General features: G+C 43.6%; 7 protein-coding genes across 7 annotated transcripts; 4 read left to right on the plus strand and 3 right to left on the minus strand.

Moving 5' to 3' along the window:
* Positions 1–76: 76 nt before the first annotated feature.
* On the plus strand, positions 77–1,508 carry BDB00DRAFT_868406 (uncharacterized protein; the record flags this gene model as incomplete). The annotated part of the gene is made up of 4 exons (XM_053126466.1): positions 77–737; positions 872–947; positions 1,032–1,390; positions 1,477–1,508. 4 exons carry the CDS (start codon positions 77–79, stop codon positions 1,506–1,508), a joined length of 1,128 nt encoding a protein of 375 aa, XP_052983629.1.
* A 219-nt stretch (positions 1,509–1,727) lies between these two features.
* Positions 1,728–5,076, plus strand: BDB00DRAFT_621041 (uncharacterized protein). Its single transcript, XM_053118056.1, has 3 exons — positions 1,728–2,156; positions 2,325–2,732; positions 2,882–5,076. Exons 1-3 carry the CDS (start codon positions 1,987–1,989, stop codon positions 5,007–5,009), a joined length of 2,706 nt encoding a protein of 901 aa, XP_052983630.1. The 5' UTR covers positions 1,728–1,986; the 3' UTR covers positions 5,010–5,076.
* A 517-nt stretch (positions 5,077–5,593) lies between these two features.
* On the plus strand, positions 5,594–6,697 carry BDB00DRAFT_756736 (uncharacterized protein; the record flags this gene model as incomplete). The annotated part of the gene is made up of 2 exons (XM_053118927.1): positions 5,594–5,972; positions 6,036–6,697. 2 exons carry the CDS (start codon positions 5,594–5,596, stop codon positions 6,695–6,697), a joined length of 1,041 nt encoding a protein of 346 aa, XP_052983631.1.
* A 74-nt stretch (positions 6,698–6,771) lies between these two features.
* On the minus strand, positions 6,772–8,166 carry BDB00DRAFT_804156 (dolichol-phosphate mannosyltransferase). The gene is made up of 7 exons (XM_053122090.1): positions 7,853–8,166; positions 7,720–7,753; positions 7,564–7,640; positions 7,447–7,472; positions 7,275–7,370; positions 7,137–7,205; positions 6,772–7,053 (listed from the first exon to the last, which is right to left on the minus strand). The coding sequence occupies exons 1-7, from the start codon at positions 8,111–8,113 to the stop codon at positions 6,834–6,836; spliced, it is 783 nt and encodes a 260-aa protein (XP_052983632.1). The 5' UTR covers positions 8,114–8,166; the 3' UTR covers positions 6,772–6,833.
* Positions 8,167–10,920: 2,754 nt separating this feature from the next.
* BDB00DRAFT_621130 (Rab3 GTPase-activating protein catalytic subunit-domain-containing protein) lies at positions 10,921–14,979 on the minus strand. Its single transcript, XM_053118057.1, has 10 exons — positions 14,001–14,979; positions 12,923–13,923; positions 12,537–12,803; positions 12,010–12,450; positions 11,789–11,909; positions 11,524–11,693; positions 11,358–11,423; positions 11,233–11,279; positions 11,020–11,128; positions 10,921–10,943 (listed from the first exon to the last, which is right to left on the minus strand). The coding sequence occupies exons 1-9, from the start codon at positions 14,860–14,862 to the stop codon at positions 11,122–11,124; spliced, it is 2,982 nt and encodes a 993-aa protein (XP_052983633.1). The 5' UTR covers positions 14,863–14,979; the 3' UTR covers positions 10,921–10,943; positions 11,020–11,121.
* A 516-nt stretch (positions 14,980–15,495) lies between these two features.
* BDB00DRAFT_756863 (ATP synthase regulation protein NCA2-domain-containing protein) lies at positions 15,496–17,621 on the minus strand (the record flags this gene model as incomplete). The annotated part of the gene is made up of 7 exons (XM_053118940.1): positions 15,496–15,617; positions 15,695–15,811; positions 15,894–15,918; positions 15,997–16,131; positions 16,210–16,557; positions 16,669–17,021; positions 17,207–17,621. 7 exons carry the CDS (start codon positions 17,619–17,621, stop codon positions 15,496–15,498), a joined length of 1,515 nt encoding a protein of 504 aa, XP_052983634.1.
* A 115-nt stretch (positions 17,622–17,736) lies between these two features.
* Positions 17,737–20,387, plus strand: BDB00DRAFT_804162 (uncharacterized protein). Its single transcript, XM_053122091.1, has 10 exons — positions 17,737–17,887; positions 17,998–18,115; positions 18,234–18,418; positions 18,528–18,732; positions 18,836–18,991; positions 19,077–19,200; positions 19,286–19,446; positions 19,522–19,670; positions 19,748–20,056; positions 20,139–20,387. The coding sequence occupies exons 1-10, from the start codon at positions 17,787–17,789 to the stop codon at positions 20,275–20,277; spliced, it is 1,647 nt and encodes a 548-aa protein (XP_052983635.1). The 5' UTR covers positions 17,737–17,786; the 3' UTR covers positions 20,278–20,387.
* Positions 20,388–20,443: the final 56 nt, after the last annotated feature.

The raw sequence follows: 20,443 nt of genomic DNA on the forward strand, positions 1-20,443 counted from the left end.
TCGGCGACCCAAGCCTGCCCAACCCACTCCTTTTTTCTAGCATACTTATTTGCTTCCATTTGCTTCATTTTCCGACATGAGCGAAAGAGATCTTGTTTTGGCCAATTACATGTTGGCATCTATTCAAAAGGACCTTGGCTTCCTCAAAGACAACCATTACTTGAACGCCCAGACCTACAGTGAAATATGTGCACTTCTTCCTTCTACACTTTCTGTCAATGACAACAGCCGCAACAACAGCAACAATGCCGCTGCTGCTAACACTTATAAAAAGCCTCCCCTTCCAACACGCAAGTCGGCAGGTTTGACACCAGGTCAAGCGCCTGTACCTGTCCCTCGTGATATGCCAAAACTACCAGCTCGTCGCTCGGCAGCAGAACAACAACCACAAACACAGCAACAGCATTTACCTACGCCTGCACCACGACCTTCACCTCGTCCTTCACCTCGGTTGAACGCAGTAAACGTTATGCCAATGCCAGCTCCGGCTCCAGCACCAGCTCCGGCTCCAGAACCCGTTGTACGACATTCCCCTGCTCCAGCACCAGCTCCAGCACCAGCAGCACCAGCAGCGGCCGAACCATCGCCAGCTTTACCACCACCTGCATACTCTAGCACTTCTCCTTTGGCTACCGTAGAAGCTATCTATGATTATGTAGGCGATGATCCAAAGACAGATCTTAGCTTCCGTTGTGGTGATGTGATTCAAATCACTGAATATGGCAAGTGCTCACGCGGTTCAGGAGGATGATTTAGATTGGATGGATGACGAGGGAAGGAAGGGCTAGACTAGGCATTTTTGCGTGTTAATGGTTAGTAGGTGATTGATTGTAACAACGGTATGGTCGATTAACCGATGTTTTAACAATAGTCAACGACGACTGGTGGCGCGGTGAACTTCATGGCAAGTCCGGCATCTTCCCTCAAAACCATGTCAAAAAAACAACGTAAGTTGCTTGAGTTATTGTTGAATTCTTCACCACTATCTTCTTTGAATGTATATTAAAAGAAGCAGCAAACTTCCTCCACAGCGCACCTGAACCCGCCAAGCGTGCTGTCCCTCCAAAACCTGCTGCTGCACCATCACCTCCTCCTGCCGCCCAGCAGCACTATCAGCAACAACAACAACAACAACAACAACAACAAACACCATCTTCTTCAACAACTGCACTACCATATAGTTACCCGCCTCCTCCAACAACAATGTATTATGCTCCACCTCAACATCCGCCAGCGCAAGCTTATTATGCTCCTCCTCCTCCCACGGGTCAACCTGTAGTCGTACAACAAGACGAGCATCATGAAGAAGGAGGTGGCAAAGTGAATAACATGGCTAAAAAGTTTGGCGGAAAGGTCGGTGAAGCAGCAGTATTCGGCTTTGGCGCTACTCGTAAGTACTTCTTTCAATGGATATGTTGCCCTTAAGTCATGGAATGCTAACTGTAATATCAAAATCTTTTATTTCTTCCTTAATAGTGGGTAGTGAAGCTGCTCGTGCCATCTTTTAAAAGGAAACGTATTTGTATTTGTCCATCTCATATCTCTCTATTCATTTTACCCGTAACAATAATAAACCAATTGCATAGGATATTATTTCAAACGGCTTTTCTAATCTCAGGAAAGAGCAGAGTTCTATCTGGAACCTTAAATGAAGCCATCTCAACTTATTATCTCTATAGCGAATCCTATACATTGTCTAGTAACCTACACAGTCCAATGTAACTCTACTTAACCAAGGGGGACAAAGCTGAAAAAAAAAACGCCGAGTCCATCAGCAACCAGATAGCTTAGGCGTGAATGATGATGGATGGTGTATATGCGCCGCTCTTGTTCGCTCTCTGTGACGGCTTATTACCACTTTAACAGCAGCAAGCGAAAACAAGGCACTTTTTTCTGTCGGCCAGTTTCAAAGCAGTTCGTTTTAGGAACCACTCATTACCCCCCCCTCCTCCTACACACCCAACCTCTACACATTGTCAAGGCATCATGGAATCCAATGTCGATACTGAACTCAAACATTTGAACATTTGTGACCAGCTACGGGCGAATTCTTCTTTTATGAAGGTTCTCGCGACCCTATTTCACTATGGAAATCAGTCGATGAATGCCGCACAGTTGGTGATCGCTGTCAGGGCACTTAATCTACTCCCACTACGGTAAATTTAACGCTTCCATGGTTCATCCAAGATTGCATGTACCGATTCTGATACAATCCTGTTACGGATCGGTGATCTTTATTTTCGACGATTCTTTTAATTTCTACTATAAATGTATATATTTTCGTTAACCTTGAAAATCCTACTTGTCCACATGTACATTTGCAGAGGCGAAACACCCAAGAGCACAATCCAAGGCATTATCTCTACGTCGCGTAAAGCTGCTAGGGATTTACGACAGCCAGATCCGTTCCAAATTGACAAAGACAATTCTGGACGACAAGCCAAATACTCTATTGCCGAAGTGGTACTGAACGGTGCAACGGTGCCAGCAGTACAAGAAATACCCGATGAACCGATCATATTAAAACCTGTGGAACACTCTACAGCGTATGCTTCGTCGTATTCTGGCCAACTTGGTAAACGCCAGCGCAAGACACCCAAGTTCTATACACCAGATGGGCTCCGCAAAGTAAAAAGTCGCAGTGCACGAGCAAAACTGCAACGCAAACGAAACGCTGGTTACGGCGGTGATTCCGACAGTGCATCTGATATTGACGTGGATTTGGATGAAGAGTACGTTGCACTGATATTTTCTTGATTATGTGGTCAAGGAGGAGAGTACAGGTTGAAAAGGAGAAGGAGGGATTGGAGTATCGCTCATTTTATGAGGCCAAAGAGTACGAAGTTCACCAAACATCAAGAGTGCTAACGGCTGACGATAGCAGCTTCATGTCTATGGGATCATCCGACGATGACGACGATCGAGCAAGTGCAGTAATTGAAGAAGATACCATCAGTGGTCATTCGCTCGTTTATGCACCACCAACCACCGACAATACCGACTACATTGACCCTATCAACTTTGAAGATTATCCGATTGCCGCCTATTTTGCTATTGCACAACAAAAGGGATACTCGTATCCACGATTCCGATCGCATGAAAAAGTCAAGATTCCGAAAATCAACTGCGAAGACAAATTTCGGGTAGCAGATATTGTTAACGAATCCACGAAACACGTCGTCGGCCGCATGTTCATCTTAGCCGATGGCCATGGTGGCCGTGGTTGCTCTGAATACTTCGTTCGACACACACCAGCTGCGGTACAAAAGCTTTGTGCCAACTACGATCCACAAAAGTTCGAAGACAAACAAGTTCATAAGAGTTTTGAAACCGATATCAAAAAGATGGTAGAAACGCTGGATTCGGAATACCTCGATTTGAAGCGGATACAGTTAGGAAGAGGTAGACAACGACAGCTGCAGCTGCAACAACTGCAACAACAACAATTAAATTCACAAAAGAACGGTGATGACAGCAAGGAAGCGGAAAAGAATTCTACCAGTGCCACAACAACAAACGATAATGGCAGCAGCAGCAGCAGGAGTAGTAGTACGACAGCAGCTACTGAACCAATCAATCACGAAGAAATGGATAACGATGGCTGCACACTTATTATAAACATATTCTTTGGCAACTGGCTTATCAACATTAACGTGGGTGACTCTCGGTCCGTATTAATATCAGCACCAAATCCAGCGACACAACCACAGCGGACAGCTGAGGAGCTCAATAACTATCCACTTATGTGCGGCCTAGACAACGACTATAAAATGGACGTAGTCTTTGCATCACAAGATCACAAACCATATCTGGAGCATCTTGCACGAGAGATTCTGGAAAACGGTGGCGAATTCATTGACTCTGTGCAAGACCGAGTGATCAAGGTTGACTTGGACAAATTGCGGGAGGACGGAAATCGACAGGCCAAGCGAGTAGCATTGAAGAACGCCAGAATTCGTCCTAAAGGATACCATGCAAACCACAACAATGGCAACCACGGCGGAAACAGCAACAACAGAGAATCGCCAAGCGAAGATAATGCTGCTAGTGGTCAAGGTGGATATGCGGCACAAAGTGCCGTACGTACAACAGCAAACCACTTTAGTAGCAAGCCTCGCTCACGCGAAGATCGAATTCCATCTTTGAATGTGGCCCGATCCTGTGGTGATTTGGATTTTAAAATGAATCCAGAAAGGAAGATCATCTCGTGTGAACCTGATGTGGCATTCTTTCGCATATCCGACGATGCCGATTCAAATGATGAACCGCCATCAACACCACCACGAACACTCACCACATCCGGCATTCATAAAGCAAAACGACGACACTTCTTATTCATGGGCACAGATGGTATGTTCGACTACATGTACGAGGAAACACCGGAACGACAAAATCGTGCGGTTGCAAAGGTGCTTGGGCCTATGATTGAAGACGGTGAAAAGGTCGGTGCTTTGATGCTGGACGACGAAGAAAATTCGGGTGGTCAGACTATCGAGCACAACTCGGAAAACAAAGAAAACAACAGCAATACCGCAACACCCATGGCTGTTGATCAACCAACCCCTACTACGACTAATAACGACAAAACTGCTTCCACACCCGATAAACCTCCATCTGAACAATCCGCATCCACTCCCGACGAGACCAAGGGTGATTCAACCGCTGCTACAGCTGATATATCCAACAAGGAAGACCAAGTCAAGAAGGAAGATGATGAACCCAAAGAAACAAATATGGAGACTGAGGATACCAAAAAGCCAGACGAAAAGGCAGGAGGCGAGGGGACAATGAAGGAGGATGGTGAGAAGGAAGAGGAACAGCAACAGCAAGCACCAAAACCAAGGTTATTCCGCGAACTTGACGATGAGACGGCCAGACAACGCAAAATCAGAGAACGGACACTTGTCATGGCAGCACGGTATTTTGCAAATCGCGAGAGTGTACACGGGTTTTTCTCATCCACGTTACAGGATTACGATGATTGTACCATAGTGCTGATTGAAATTTGAAAGTTTCCATCTCTTGCTCTCAAGTTCGGTTGCTGCACGCAACTTTTTCTTACCCCTTTTCTCCCACTACCACATGTTATTATTATATTGATTTGGAGCAACTTCTTTTCTCTTTTCTGTACAGTGTTTTGCGTTCAATAAGAAATATAAAATTCGTTGGAGGGATTTATCAATCGCCTGTTGAGACCCCAACTTATAATACATATGACATGATCAATACTTATATCAATGCGGCACACAAGGGAGAGTATCAAAACATTCTGAAGGGCTCGAGATCCTAGCTCTGCCATACTGGCATATCCTGAGGCTTTCAAGGCCTTCATCCCAATATACGTGACGATTAATGATCTATCACTTCCATTTCATAGTACTTTAAAGCATGTAATATGACGCTTCCAAAAGCTTGGCCTGTTGTTTGGTTAGACCATCGAAGCGTTGCATAAATTCTAGAAAGGAGAAATGAAAAGCCGTTTCGGACGCGTAGCTACGTGGACCATGTTTCACAATACGCACGCTCTGACTTTCTGTTCAAGACTCGCAGTAACGGTTCCAACTACGGACTTGTTAGCTTACTTACTACGTTAATGGTAGACTATCCTGTGGACGTTGGGATATTGGTATCCTATTTTGTACTGATTGGAGGTCTATTATGGCGCATTCGTTCTCCATTACAACAATGCATTCAAAGCAAGCAATTCGGCGCAACTGTGTTTTTCGTTGGTGCCCTCGGATCATTTCTGTGTACCTGGTTCTATATGATTAGCTACTTTGTCCACAGTTACAAGGAGCACGACACCTCGAACACTCCAGTCTCGCTCAACACCATTTCACACTGGTTGCATAACGTGTCTTTGTTCGACGATGCTTGGCGTACTGTGAGCCTCGGAAATCTTCAATGGTTGTGGAGTCATCAACTATGTCTTTTTACAGTGGGTGTATGGACACCGTTTTTAGCCGTTGAAGGTATGTGTCATCTCTTGTTACCATGGCATCAAAGTAAACTGCATGCTTAAAAATTTACCGTAGGTGCACGTCGCAAAATCCCGTACCTATGGGCATATATGTTGCTAGGCCAAGTAGTTGCCATATCAACCGCAAGCGCCCTGTTTTTCGCCGTCGTCCTCGCATACCCACGAACCGACCTTGCTGGACCTTCACGGTGCCTGAACACAACCCTTCTGATTTGCATTTTCAGCGGCATGGTCACCGTCGTTTTGTCTCCGTTTGTGGCAGCATCCGAATGGTTCCTCCCTAACCTGCTCGTCATGCACGTCCTCCTTGTGTTCCCATTACTTCCAAGTAAACCGGCCATCTACAGCTATACTGAACAGACAGTCTATGTCGCAGCTGTTTACATGCTGAGTGCCGGCGCCAGTCTTTCCATCTATGTACACCAGTGGATTACGTGCCTTGTTGAATCGGGTAGCCTCTATGAAACGCTCATATCCATGGTCGATGTCTTCTTTGCCCATCCAGCCCAATCCAGTATCAGTTCAGATGTTGTATGGGTTCAATTCTTATGTGTGGCATGGATGCTTGTCGATCGCCTGATGAAGACTGGAACTGTCTCTTTATCCGTTTGGACTTTAATTGCTCTTACACCCATCTTTTCTGTATCGGTCACCATGCCCATGTACCTCGCATTTTCCGAACTGATGGCCGCTTCCTCCAAACATCGTATTAATTAAACAAATCACCTGTCAAAATTCTCAGCGTGTTAGTGTAAAATAAAATAGAGGAATGATCATGATATATAATAAAGGTGATTTTATTTTCCAAAAACGAAAGAGTATGGAAAAGGGAGGGAAGCGAAGGAAAAGGGTTTTATATGGAAACAAAAAGACGCCAGACGCCTTGCGCGTATTGAGCGATTTCGGACATTCCCATCTTACTCTCACCATACACTCGATCCACAAAAGTGATCGGAACTTCACCAACAGTGTAGTTGAATTGTCGTGCTCGAACGATCATTTCCATCTGGAACACATAACCCTTCGAGATGGTGGCATTGATAAGCTGATACAGCACATCCTTTTTGTAAAGTCTACAATTTGACACTTGTTTCAGTCTTCCTATGTGTCCACAGGTACGTTGAACGTACGTATAGAAAAGTAAAACAAACATTACCTGAAGCTGCCTGTCAGATCAGACGACTTTGGACGCAGCATGATGGTGGCAAGATAGTTTGCCCCTCGGCTATAATTGGAATTCATGAATATCCTACATTCTTTGAAGCATAAAAAGTTATGTTGATGTTTGACGTACCTGACAAGTTTGCGCTTGAGATCCCAGCCGTATACACCGCCACCTGGTAAGTATCGTGTGCCGCTTACAATATCGTAGTTGTGCTGTGCTTGGAGTCTATAAGCACGCGATTTATGTTAGCGAGGTTTGATATAAAAATGCTAAAACGCGGGAGTCTTATTGTATGCATTACCGAATCATTTGGGGGATGAATTTAGGCTAATAACCAGAAGACTCAATGTCAGCTTCAAATACAGCTCAAAGAGAAAGAGTTTTCTTGCAAGGCAATATAGACAGAGAGTAACATTACATGATGTGAAAAGTCGGCATCCATGATGATAATATAGTTGCCTGTTGCAAACTGCAAACCGTGAACATATGCTGTGCCTATATATTATTATGCTATGATGTTAGTGTTTTCAATGCCGCTTCACGAGCAACCCTTTATTTTCTTATGGTGATATACCTAGACCCAGCTTGCCGGCTCGTGGTCGCAGTTGCTATATAACCAAAGACAAACAAAGCGAACAAGTACTCTGATTTAGAACAATAGTGAAGCCACTAATGAAGGGGAAGAGAGGACTTAAAGTAATACTTACAATGTGCTCTTCACCGTAAACTTTTTGCAATTCCTTGGCGACGTCTTGCGTGCCGTCAGGACTACCGTCATCAACAATGACGACTTCCCAATCGACATTCTCTTGTGTGAAAGTTCTGGCCAACAGCCAGGTGATGATGGGCAGATTTTCACGTTCGTTATATGTTGGTAAAAGGACAGAGTATTTGTTTACGGTCATTGTGCCTGACGGATGGTGAGACGCGTCGTCAACAGTAAGTATAGCGTGGTTGTCTGTCTCCATAACACACAGCCTTTTTGAAGGGGCGGGCTGCTGAAACTGAAAAATGATGCGTGCCATCAAATTACCACTTTGACTAAATATGTAGGATCGGACTACCCAATTATGCTTCACAATATTATGGCATGTATGGTAGTACAATGAAACAAAAAGGCTTTTTTCGTCATTTTATTTAGTTTTCTCGAAAATGTATGCAATTGATGGTATCTGGTATATCACGAGTCGCTAATACTTAACGCAAAGCAATCTACTAATTCTAGAGGGCCTCGGCCGCTGAAGGCAGGAATTACAACACATTAGGGATGCGTGCGCAAAGAAACGGTCTTTCGCGTGAATCGATGAAACATCCTAAGATGGGTCTAGAGAGAGGCTACTTGGAACGCGAGAAGAAAACAAAGGATGGGAAGGGAATAAAAATGTACAAAGCAAGGGAGAGAATAAGCAACGAAGGAGGACGGTAAAAGAAGAGGCGGAAAGAAGAAGTAAAATTTTGACGACTTCCTCAGGTCCCGGACAAAGCAAAGGCGCCCTCGGTCGAGGCGAATGGATAGATATTTACCAAACCAGATGGACTACCTCACAAGGTGGCTACTTGCAAAGATAGCGAACAAAGAAAACCACAGGCTTGAAGATATAATCCACAGTAGCACCTTTGTTCTACTACCTAGAGTGGTGACGAAAATCGCACGGGATAAATGATGATTAATTCAACTGACAGCTGGAAAATGTTTTTACAAAAAGATGCTTTACGACAAGGAAGTTTCTTGAAAACTCCAAATCAGATGCTTGATAAACTAATGAGCTTGTTAACACTGTTATCATTACTATACGATAAAGAATAATGATAGCGAAGAGAACGTATTTAACTTTAAGAGAAAGCTATGATATCTCAATCTGTTAAGCTACTGTTGAAGATGCTGGTGGTGCTGCTAGTAATGTTATTGACTTCTGTTTGGTAGTTAAAGTATATTCTTGGAAGGCATCTAGTGGAATCACCAAAGTGGTGTCCATATTGTGTTGCCGCTGCCCCAGATATACCAATATCGACTGCTGCTTGTGCGTCTCTGCCGCGCGTGTTACAGCCTATGATATCTATAAGCTTTACAGCATGCCAGCGCCTTATTATATTTTGGTAGACACGGCATTTCCATGCACCAAGGATTTGAAGGGAAGTATTGTGAGTATGCCCAAACAAAGCACGGCGGTGGATCGTGATGGCGATAAACAAACATTTGCTCGTATCACCCGGTACAGACAAGCAGCCGAGTAGGTTATGCGTGCGCTCCGGAGATCCTCCGCCTGTGTCAAGCTGCATCTACTTGTCGACCAGACCAAACGTTGAGATCCGCAATTTATCTATGATATGCACCTTTTTGCCTAATTATTAGAAACAAACAAGTGCAGCAAGTCTAACTTGTATTTTTTTCGCCGGTCATCAATACCGGGCAATTGCGGCTACTCGATTGTTTTTTGCCACCGCGTTTCTCATGCCTTGAAATGTAGCTCCCTACTCAACGTCCACGTTCCTTGTGCAGACGGTATGTTGGATGATACGGGATAACTGCTTGACATACATCCTATATATTACAATACCTTTTGTTTTTTATTTAAGCATTTCGTTACATTTTATCACATATCTAAGCTTTTTGCTACCTTACCGAGCTTTAATAAGCTCGTAAAGTTTCAAGAAGTATGTTTCATTTTTGGGATTTCTGCGTCCTCTAAATAGTTATTATCGATGGAGACGGATTTGCTCGCTGGTAAGCACTTTCGTTTTTACGAGGACGTCGTTTGCAGAAATAAGAAACATTATGAAGCATGACCACACACAGTACTATATCAATGCAGTCGTCGCGGAATAGCACTTTACCGAAATTTGCGTGGCATCAAGCAAAGCTTGTAATATCATCGAACTTCGAGTGTTGTTGCATGGCTAATAGTCAATAGTCCATAGATACTTTGTTATGAGTTTGCAAATTTGGGTGTAATCTCGATGCCATGCATGCAATGACTCTTCCTGAATACATACAATCCATCCAATTTGGCGGCGCCTTGTGACTCTTGGAAAAGTACAGCTTTATCAATATATCACAAGCACTAGCAGCCTATGTACAGTACAATTGCTATTTTTCTTACACTACAGTAGATGATGCTAATGCGAATATGCTACTGTTTAATTTCAGGTATAGCAATTCATTGTTGATCGTATCAGTGTAAAGATCAGATTTGTATAAGCAACTTTTTATCCCAATAGAAAAATAAGCAAAAGTTTGGGAAAATATTGTTGTTTAATACAGTATATCTACGTCAAGCAGAATGATTACATTCATGCGCTCAATAAATGTCTCTTTTCAGATTGATAGTATATAAGGTTAATTCATGGATGATGCTAGTACAGCCCTAGTTATTATATGTGTTGCGGCTCTTATTGGTATAATGCATCAGTGGATTGCATATCCACTATCCGCAGTTCGTTGTCTTTGATCATTGCGTATAAACGCAGTGGAAGTGCTCGACCATCGGCCGCGGCATTAGGGCAGTTGCTATGTAAAACATATTCTCGACATGCTGGTTCTAAAAGATAAGTACCGATCAGTATACTATATAGTAGGGATATAGTAAAATGATAAAACACCTACGTTCAGAACGGAACACACCAAGTACCGCTTCTCGCTCTTCACCTTGACATATTTCAGTATCTGTGGAAGTCAATAGTCGATTTACCAGATCATACTGGCCAGGAAACTTTCGCAATAACGATATAGCGTTGCACATATTGGACTCTTGTTCGCGAATGCTGGTAATCAATGGGTTCACTGTGCATTTACCATTCCTATTCAATATACATTTATAAGAATTAAGAATTCGAGCTCTTAATGCTGGTGCTGCCACTATGATTGTTAATGTACCTCAAGTAATCCCAAGGAAAACTGGTAATATCTTCTCCAAGCAAAGACATGCCTTTTGCCACTGCTAGCGTACAGCGAACCGCAGGATGAGATATCAGAGTATCATATGCTACTAGGGCAACGGTAGGAAGTAACCTTGAAGAGTAATTAGGTCAGTGAGATCCTTCGAAAGTATTTTGACGATATCAAGATCCATTTTTCTAATATACGTACATTGCAAACACTTCATGGATGGATAATGTTTCTAAGTAATGTAACGCCTTGATGATATTGGTCAGCTATATTAACTCTATCTGCTCTCTACAAATTGCTGGATCATATTCATGCAAATAACTCACTTTTTCTCCTTCTGCAGTTACGTCAAATAATGGTTTTTGGCGATTTGCCGGTGTTCGTGTAGAGCACTAAGTGATAATATTTTGTCATTACCATTGATGTTGAATTAAGTACTTACGGGGGGGGGGGGAATGGCATAAACTATGATAACTCTACATGAAATTTTACCTTCCATAGATCTTGCCATATATTACTTGAATCTGCCATGCGAGCACTAAGCCGTCCTCCGTGTCCATCTTCCTGTTCCTCTTTGGGCTGAATCCAGTCTCTAGGTGAATGCCACCGAACAAAATCTTCAAGTGTGGCATGTGGGTTCGCGGCTTTAAATGCTTGCATATCTAATATGAGGATAGGTTTTTGGTTGTTGTAATCGTGTGTCTTTAGTATTGCAGTTGCCGGTTTTGTGCATCCGAATCGGCTGCTTTCAACGTACCAGAATAAAGTTGTGCAGATTGTAACTTCGCTCTTATACGCGTTGAATTTTCTGATGTTCCCAGGTTTTCGAAGACGTCCGCTTGCTGTTTGATCATATCTTCTGTCATAAATCCTGCATCCTAACAGAACCATATATGGCACATGGAAATTGATTTGGAGAGTGCAAGATAACAGTGAGTCGAATGTAATACGTTGATAACCGTGTATACATATACCAACCTGAGTAATAGGTACCCACATCGGTTCGCTTGATTTTAAAATTTTCAAAGTAGGGTGCTGATACTTGCGACCGTCAAAAGCATCTGGATCCCTAATTTCATACTGATCTGGGTCAACCGGTTTGCTGTTGGATTGTCGAGTGTTGTAGGATTCTGCGCTTGATGGATAGTTCAAGCCCACAAAGGATTCTGTCATAGAATGTGGGTGTGCCAGTTCTGATACATCTGATAATGAAGACGATCTTGATGATGAAGATAATTTTGCCGTCTTATCAGTCGCAGTAGCACTAGACTTGCGCGAGCCCGATTTCGGTCGCTTCGGGGTGTCTGCAGAGCCATCGAAATCTTCCAATGGATCGAAAAACATGTCACTGTCGCTGATATCCGATTGATCATCATCGTCTTCATCGTCTTCATCTTTTCTTTTTTCATTATCAATTTTCTATAAATAAATTAGAATACCCGCGTCAGAAATTAAAGGCAGTTAATAAAACAAGCGCTGGGTAATTCATGAATTATTCTCGTTACCTCGCCCTGTTCGGATTCGATTGAGACTGGGCTATTTTCTTGATGTTCGTCTCCATCCACCAGCTTTTCCAAAAGTGAGTTGAATTTATCAAATTTACTATCCTTGGAGCGAGCATCCGGTTTTTGAACTGCTACCAAGTCATCAAATAGGTTTGAAATAAACGGACGCTGTAAACTACTATCGGTTCCATTTGTTGCTTGGCTTTCATCACCGCTGTCTAGTCGACGTTGGATACAACAGTTGACCATAGCCAGCTTTTGATGAAGCTACCGAACATGTGAATAGCGATATATATGAGTACATAAAGAAAGCGAAAATATTTCCTTTCATCTGTCTCCTGCTTTTACAATATGTAATATTTGTCGCTCAAAGGCAGATAACTTACTATATTGTATCGCAAATCTATACCATGTACATCCGGATAATCATTTGTGTTGTTATCAAGTTTCTCCGTCTTATCATCATCGCTGCACTGATCATAAAGAGAGATATCGACATTTGGAATTCGCTTGAGATGTTCCCAATGCCATCGTATTTGACGGACAACTTCCATCCACAGAGTCCTCAGGAAGGCGATACATGTTTTTCCCTTTTCCAGTTTGGACGGGTCGGATAGTAAATGTAATGAAAGTAACATCATATTCCAGAAAAAGGACCTGTAAGGTACCGGTGTTCCGCGCTTAATCCGATGACCGAGTGAGCTGGCTGTATATACTTTTGGATGGTCTTTGTTGTTGTGCATGGTTATAACATAATCGTCACGCGATTTTTGTAATTTCAGGTGCTGTTGTTGGCCATCGAACAGTGTTTGAATAATGTTGTCAATGTGTTCCGCCTGTGCGGCTGCTCCACCGGTCTGGTTGTTGGATGCGACGCCTGCACTTGAACCACCGCGTCGATTGGGTCCCATGGCATGAAACAAATTCCGTACCAATCCGTTGTTCTCCCTTTCCATGCGTCCGTTGTTACTACTGTTGCCATTTTCGTTACTCGAGTCGTAAGGTGAAAGGTAATCGCGATTGGTAGGGTCACGGATCCATGATCCAATAACCTGGTCGAGTAAAGTCGAAAGGTACGCGCGCTGTTGCGATAATGGTGCAATTTCACGCGACAAATAGAGTTGTTTAGCCGAATCAAGCGTCATGTTGGTATCAATTGGATTGTCCTCGTATGCTTCGGATGGCATCAAAGGAAACACGGCATTTAATGCCAGTGTGCGGAGTGGGTCATTATACGAGCCGAAGGGCAGGGCGGGAAGATCGTCGTCATTGATCCAGCCATCCAGGGTTTTCCAATTTTCGTCAAACCAGTTTTTGAGAGTATATGCGAACACAGCAGCAACCATAGAGTCGTTTTCGGTATCTTGTTCATTTGGGGGCAATGCACCTAATAAGATAATGAACTGTCATCAATAAGCGGACATGATATTCATGCTTGCAATCTCTTCCGCTATTCTGCCATACCGCAATCTTCGTAGAATGCCTCCTGTTTGGCAAGGAAGAGATTGCGAACACCATCCAGTCGAGTATACTGGGAAGAAACCGGATGTGTGATGGCTGTGTTGAATCGAAGCTCGATGTCGCGTACACCGTTGCCTTCGTCCGCTTGCATAAGATACCCAATATACATGTTGCGGCGTCCCGAACCGACGGGCACGAAAACAGGCACAGAGCATTTGGCGTTTTGGAAAGCGATCGCACAGGCGGATATAAGCGTTTTCGCTTGATGTAAATCGACCGTTAGTTTTCCTGACGAGAACAACTTTGCCTTTAAAGAATCCAACACGGGTGTAATAATGAATAGTCGATCGAATCCCGTCCATCGATGCAGTATGTGGTGGGGAGTGGTGCCATTGCTGTCACTACCCTGCTGTTGTTGTTGTTGCTGATCGCCTGATCCAAGTAGATAGAAATCGGCAAAAGCGAGAGGATGCTGGTGATCCTGGTGTTGTTGCCGTTGTTGTCGTTGGATTGCAAACGGATGGCAATGGTAAGTTAACTGGTACGTCTCTTCACCAATCGACAAGTACTCGCGACGTAAATAATACTCTGCAAGCGAACCATGACTATTGCTTTTGTTGCTTATGTTGCTGGTGCTGCTAAAACCAACGGCGTCGTTGGTCGTGTTGAGACTCTCGTCGGAAAAGATACCGTATTCTCCATCCTTGGAACCCCAGGAGTGCAAAATCTCTTCGATCGCCGTGCTGAGCCGTTCGAAATTAGAAACGGACGTATAATCGACAAACTCAAAAAGCTCTTCACTGCATGTGGAGCTCTGTCTTCGTTTTGATTGTGGTGGTGGCTGTTGTGCTTTGCTGGTCTCCATTGATGCACATACGAGAGAGGGAAAAAGAAAAGAATGGATGAAGCGTATCACATATTATTGACGGAGCTTGTGTTGCGCTGTTGGTGGTTGCAGCTGCATGACGTTCATCATCATGAGGTGCAAAGAATATAAAAGTGACCAGTTTCATCAGCAGGAAATGAAATTAATATGAAACTTCTGTTGTCCTTTTTACACATTGCATTGTTTCTAATATTACATGCTATTTGAAAAGGAGAAAAGAGGAGGTGTGAAGAGCGAGGCCACATCACCATCGACAATTATTACCGGCTACCCTTTAACGATCCTTGCGGCTGTAAAAAGTCCCAGGATCGGTTCATGCGCGTAACCACATTGAGTTTTTGAGCAACAGTTAGTTTTGGATTCTCTAAATCGCGTAAATCTTCCATAAAATGATCCCTGATCGAACTTTTCCGTGGCAGCTGAAGCGCGTAGATGCGTAATAAGTGAATTTCACATAGCAAGATACCATGGCTTTCGCAACCCAGCTGTTCCTCTTCCGGTTTAATATCTGCAGATGCCAAGTTAAACAGGCGCTCAACGCGTCTAATCGAGAGACACACAACAAGTTAGTGATTTTCTCCATGCTGATACATGTGAATTTACTTTTAATCTTTACCGCATGACTTCACGAATAGGCATAGCTATCTTTCCTACTTGGTATCCTGAACGTTTTGAGTACAAATTTTTGAGCCATGAGAACGAGGCATAGGTCAACAGCATAGATGGCGCGACAGCTAGTATATTGATCTTTAGTCAGCGTATTGTTCGTTTTGTTTGAGGAAAACTATACTGCGTGTCGATATTGCCTTACCGAGGAAGGCAAAGTTCAACTCGTTCGACTTCAAGAGCTTGTCAAGAGCCGCCATGGCCAGATCCACATCAACTTTGGTCTTTTGAACTTGGATCAACAAGGTTTGGATAAGGTCGCCTATATGATAGATGACAGTAACGGATTAGAAGCAGGAGAGACATATGATTATAAGCATACATGCATTAGCAGAATATCTTACCAGTGATTGCGTTTTTTAAAGGATGCTAAATACCAGGAGTAAGATCAGCAAATCACTTTATATAAGTTTAGATTCTCCACGTCTCTACTAGGCATATATGTACCTTTATCTCATTTTCATACGCTCTTAGGACCACGGACAAATCACCATCACGGACTTCAGTAACTAGCTGCTGAGCGTCGCTTTCCGATAGATGATAATGATCGCTTGCAAATTGGATGACCATTCTTTCTAATGACTAGATCACAAGAACAAAAATTACTCTAACGTTCTTAATTTTGGTGGTTAGAGGAATTGTTGATGAAAAGCAACTTACATCCAAGTCACTACGCAGACCTTCTTTGCTCAATACACCCAGCCGTTGATCCTTTAAACGAATCGTCTCCCACACCTTCAGGACAGGCTCCCAAATCCAATTAACGGCAAAATCGCAGGCGGTTTTACCGAGCTCGTGAAACCATGTCAGGAACGCATCTCTCCGATTATATACATAGGTCGTGGCTGTGTTACCAACTATGTATAGTACCAGGCCTGGAATCCAATAACGAACAAGCGCTGAGGGAGGTTGGTAAAGCTCGTGGACAGAGTTCAAATTCTCGTGGCAGGTTGGTAGTTCACCGATCATTCGGCTGAGTCTTTTGGCAATTGCATGAGGGGTACTGCGCTCAAGAACGCTGTTCATGGAATCTATCGATCGTAACAGTTGATTAGCACGCCATTATTGAAAGAATAATCGATAATGAGGATCGTTACCAATAGCATATTGAACATTCACAGGCGTAATAGTCGTATCATCTTGTCCTGTCATTGACGATGAAGTGCTGGCAGCACTGCTATTCGGAATGCTAGCAGTAATAAATGGCTCCATGATATACTCCATCAAGTTCACACAGCTTTCGATATCTTGTGATATGCGCTCAGGTGTGAATTGTGGTGCCATTTTCATTAACAATCCAAGTCGCGTAGCCTGTTGCGTTCGTAGTGATTCGAGCATTTGCTTTTTGTGGCCTATTTCTTCGTGGATCAGTTGCGCTAATAGCGGTCGATGAGGTGAGAATAACTCGAGCGAATGACGGATCGCTTTCTTTGTACGCGTCCGATTCGGGAAAAGGCTACTAATAACGTGGTCTGATGATCTTAAAACCGATCCTAGACCGAGTTGAGTCGTACGCATTGTGTTGACTGTATGAAATGCCAACGAAACAACGCGTACAGGGGCAGCTAAAAGACGTGGATACATAGTACATATTAGGTTTGATACATTACTCTTGTCCTTAGCAAGTCTCAAGCCAAGTCTGGATTAAATTACTTACTTTGAAGTGCATAATAGGTTTCATTAAGCGAGCTGCCATAGACGCTATTCCAATAGCTGACTGATTCGGAAAGTGGAAGTGTCGAGTTGAGCACACGGTTGAGCAAATCGCCATACAAAGCGACCGAGCATTTGGCAATGAATGCCCACTCGAGTGTTGAGCCTTCTCCTGCTGTGTCCTTTGTCGAGGTATACAAATCGAGATATTTCTTTACTGTTTCGACTATGGGCAGCGTTGGTCGCGACAAGTCTATGTCTTGGCTTGCGAGTGTTAGGAACAGGTTGGGATCATTGTGCTGGCTAAGTGCTGCCTCGGGATTAGACACGTTTTCTGTTTGAGCATATTCCTGCAGCTGAAATGCAGTCGAGAGCGAGTTGTTGAGCTGATTAATGTGCTCGTTCACGAAGGTGGTCATGACGAAATAGCAAAGTTCGCGTATGTGTGTCTTACGTTCTCCTCTCGTCACGATGTTTCGAGATACCGAGAGAGAACTGACTTTGAATCGATCATGCATCGTAGTTAAAAGCAGCCCACACATTGCTTTTTCGCGCTCTATTACTTTTTCCACGCTTTTCCACTGATGACCATGACTCTTGATTACAACGCCATCAAATCCAACATCATTCCTCACAAGGTTGAAGGCACCAAGTACGCCTACGGTACTGCCGGTTTCCGCACCAAGTATGTTGCTTTGCGAACTTTTGGGGCTTTTTTTAGCCTGTTGTCATCGCTTTTTACCCCTTTGTCAATCTGACAGCTTTACTGTTTTTTAAATAACCTTCGTGAAACAGGGCCGAGTTGCTCGACTCTGTAATGTACAAAGTAGGCATCTTGGCTACCTTGCGCTCCAAGAAGTTAAATGGTGCCACTATCGGTGTCATGATTACCGCGTCTCACAACCCTGAAGAGGTAAACTGCAATGATCCCAATATTTATCAGTTGTTATATGTCTCATCGTATTATACGTACTCTCGCAACTGGAATTGATATACTCATATTTTTTACTTTACTGGATCGATATATAAAGGATAACGGTGTCAAGCTTGTTGATCCTCGTGGTGAAATGCTGGAACAGTCATGGGAAAGCTATGCTACTAAGCTTGCAAATGCTAACGATGGGGATAGCTTGGCCGAAGCAATTGACCAGATCGTTACTGCTCATGAAATCAACGTAGAAGCACGTGCAGCTGTCATCTATGCATATGATACCAGGTAAGAAGAGAAAAGAGAGATCGATGAGAGTCCCTGAAAATCAGCGATAGAGAGTGTCAAAAACTGAATAAACGATACGTGCCATGTGTATTTTTGTGGTGGAGCATAGACCGAGCTGCCCCGAGTTGGTAAAGTGTCTGGAACAGGGCTTGACTGTGTCTGGCGCCGAAGCTACCGGATTTGGATTAAAGACAACGCCCATGCTGCACTACCTTGTTCGTTGCATCAACTCAGCTGGTACCAGCGACGCGTATGGTGAGCCTACAGAAGAAGGCTATTACAAGAAGCTTTCGGAGGCCTTCAAGGTTGCAGTGGTAAGTGGTCTGAATCTAATTTAAGGATAAATCAGCTCATGTACAACTATGTCGCGTCGTCGTTAACAAGCGCTATTTTTGTAACACCTAAAATAACCTACAGAGCGGAAAACCTCGCCTGTCAACTCTCCACGTTGATTGTGCCAACGGCGTCGGTGCACCTAAATTAGCGGAGTTTGCAAAGCATCTTCCAGAAGATGTTCTTTCTCTCAAGATCATCAATGATGACACCCATACCCAGGGCAAACTCAACAAGGATGTAAGTCACTCTCAGTACATTGGCGGGAAAGCGATACAAATAACTCAACATGCTCATATAATGCTAACGGTATCTACATAACCAGTGTGGTGCTGACTTTGTAAAGACACGCCAGCAAGCTCCTTTGGGCTCTGAAATTGCTCCTGGCGACAGATACTGCTCGTACGATGGTGATGCCGACCGTATTGTCTTTTACTATGTCGATAGCAGTATGTACTTTTTCCTAACTCCCTAGAGATCCTTCACCCGAAAAGATAAAGAGTGAAAAAACCGATCTAATACAAGGATTTATAGATAACGTCTTCAAGCTGTTGGATGGCGATAAGATTGCTGGATTGGCTGCAATGTTTATTATGGAACTCGTGCAGGATGCAGGCATCGATACCCTGAAGGTTGGCGTCGTCCAGACCGCATATGCCAATGGCAGCTCCACCAACTATCTTACCAACGTTCTAGTAAGTAATTCTAGAGGAATCCATGTTTTGGACGTGACAAAAACATTAACCTTTGGGTTATGTGTACGAGTTTAGAAAGTGCCCGTGTCATGTGTGCCCACCGGTGTAAAGCATCTTCATCATGAAGCCGAAAAGTACGATATTGGTGTTTATTTTGAAGCCAATGGACACGGCACTGTTCTCTTTAGCCCCGAAGCGCTCAACACAATCAAAACCGCTGAAGCGTAAGTGCATCGTTCGTACTACAAATACATTAACAGGAAAACATGTTAACTAAATACTTTAACTCGAAAATATGCAGTAAGACGCCTGCACAGCAACAATCCATCCAGCAGTTACAGGCCGTCACTGATGTTATTAACCAGACCGTCGGTGATGCTATTTCAGACATGTTACTCGTTGAAACCATCCTTACCAACCGTGAATGGAGCCCAGAGGAATGGGACCAGGCATACACTGATCTTCCCAACCGACTGGTGAAGGTCGTTGTCGCTGACCGAACCATTTTCAAGACCACAAATGCAGAGCGCGAGCTGGTTGAACCCGAAGGTCTCCAAGAAAAGATTAATGAACACGTTGCCAAGTACTCGCAAGGCCGTTCCTTTGTTCGGTAAGAGCACATGCTTCCTATTAACGACGACCTTCAAGGCCAAATTTACTGTGATCAACTGATTTGTTTTGTTTCGCTACAGTGCTTCTGGTACCGAGGATGCTGTTCGTGTCTATGCTGAGGCAGCGACTCGATCGGAATGTGATGAATTGGCATACAAGGTATCGCTTCTTGTTTACAACGAAGCTGGTGGCGTTGGCAAGCCTCCCATGATGCCCTAAAAGAGCCAAACGATATCTCTTTCTATTGTAATGTTGCTGCTGATGTAGATAAATTTCAAGATAATAAAAAGATTGAACAATAATAAGAGGACATAATCGGATGAAACAAAGATTAACTCCAATACGTCTACGGTATTTAGTTATCGCTGAGGCACATGGAGCCATT

The sequence above is a fragment of the Zychaea mexicana genome (assembly GCF_025766255.1).
Source record: "Zychaea mexicana strain RSA 1403 chromosome Unknown BDB00scaffold_9, whole genome shotgun sequence".
In the NCBI taxonomy this organism is placed as follows: Eukaryota; Fungi; Mucoromycota; class Mucoromycetes; order Mucorales; family Lichtheimiaceae; genus Zychaea; species Zychaea mexicana.

Coding starts and splice junctions, on each gene's coding strand:
- BDB00DRAFT_621041 (XM_053118056.1), top strand. CDS start 1,987: ATGGAATCCAATGTCGATACTGAACTCAAACATTTGAACATTTGTGAC. Junction 2,157..2,324: donor CTTAATCTACTCCCACTACG/GTAAATTTAACG, acceptor GTACATTTGCAG/AGGCGAAACACCCAAGAGCA. Junction 2,733..2,881: donor GACGTGGATTTGGATGAAGA/GTACGTTGCACT, acceptor GGCTGACGATAG/CAGCTTCATGTCTATGGGAT.
- BDB00DRAFT_804156 (XM_053122090.1), bottom strand. CDS start 8,113: ATGGAGACAGACAACCACGCTATACTTACTGTTGACGACGCGTCTCAC. Junction 7,206..7,274: donor CTCAAGCGCAAACTTGTCAG/GTACGTCAAACA, acceptor TTCCAATTATAG/CCGAGGGGCAAACTATCTTG. Junction 7,054..7,136: donor GATCTGACAGGCAGCTTCAG/GTAATGTTTGTT, acceptor GTCAAATTGTAG/ACTTTACAAAAAGGATGTGC.
- BDB00DRAFT_621130 (XM_053118057.1), bottom strand. CDS start 14,862: ATGGAGACCAGCAAAGCACAACAGCCACCACCACAATCAAAACGAAGA. Junction 11,910..12,009: donor TGTGGGTACCTATTACTCAG/GTTGGTATATGT, acceptor TGGTTCTGTTAG/GATGCAGGATTTATGACAGA. Junction 11,694..11,788: donor ATCTGCACAACTTTATTCTG/GTACGTTGAAAG, acceptor TCCTCATATTAG/ATATGCAAGCATTTAAAGCC.
- BDB00DRAFT_804162 (XM_053122091.1), top strand. CDS start 17,787: ATGACCATGACTCTTGATTACAACGCCATCAAATCCAACATCATTCCT. Junction 19,201..19,285: donor CTTTTACTATGTCGATAGCA/GTATGTACTTTT, acceptor AAGGATTTATAG/ATAACGTCTTCAAGCTGTTG. Junction 20,057..20,138: donor CAAGGCCGTTCCTTTGTTCG/GTAAGAGCACAT, acceptor GTTTCGCTACAG/TGCTTCTGGTACCGAGGATG.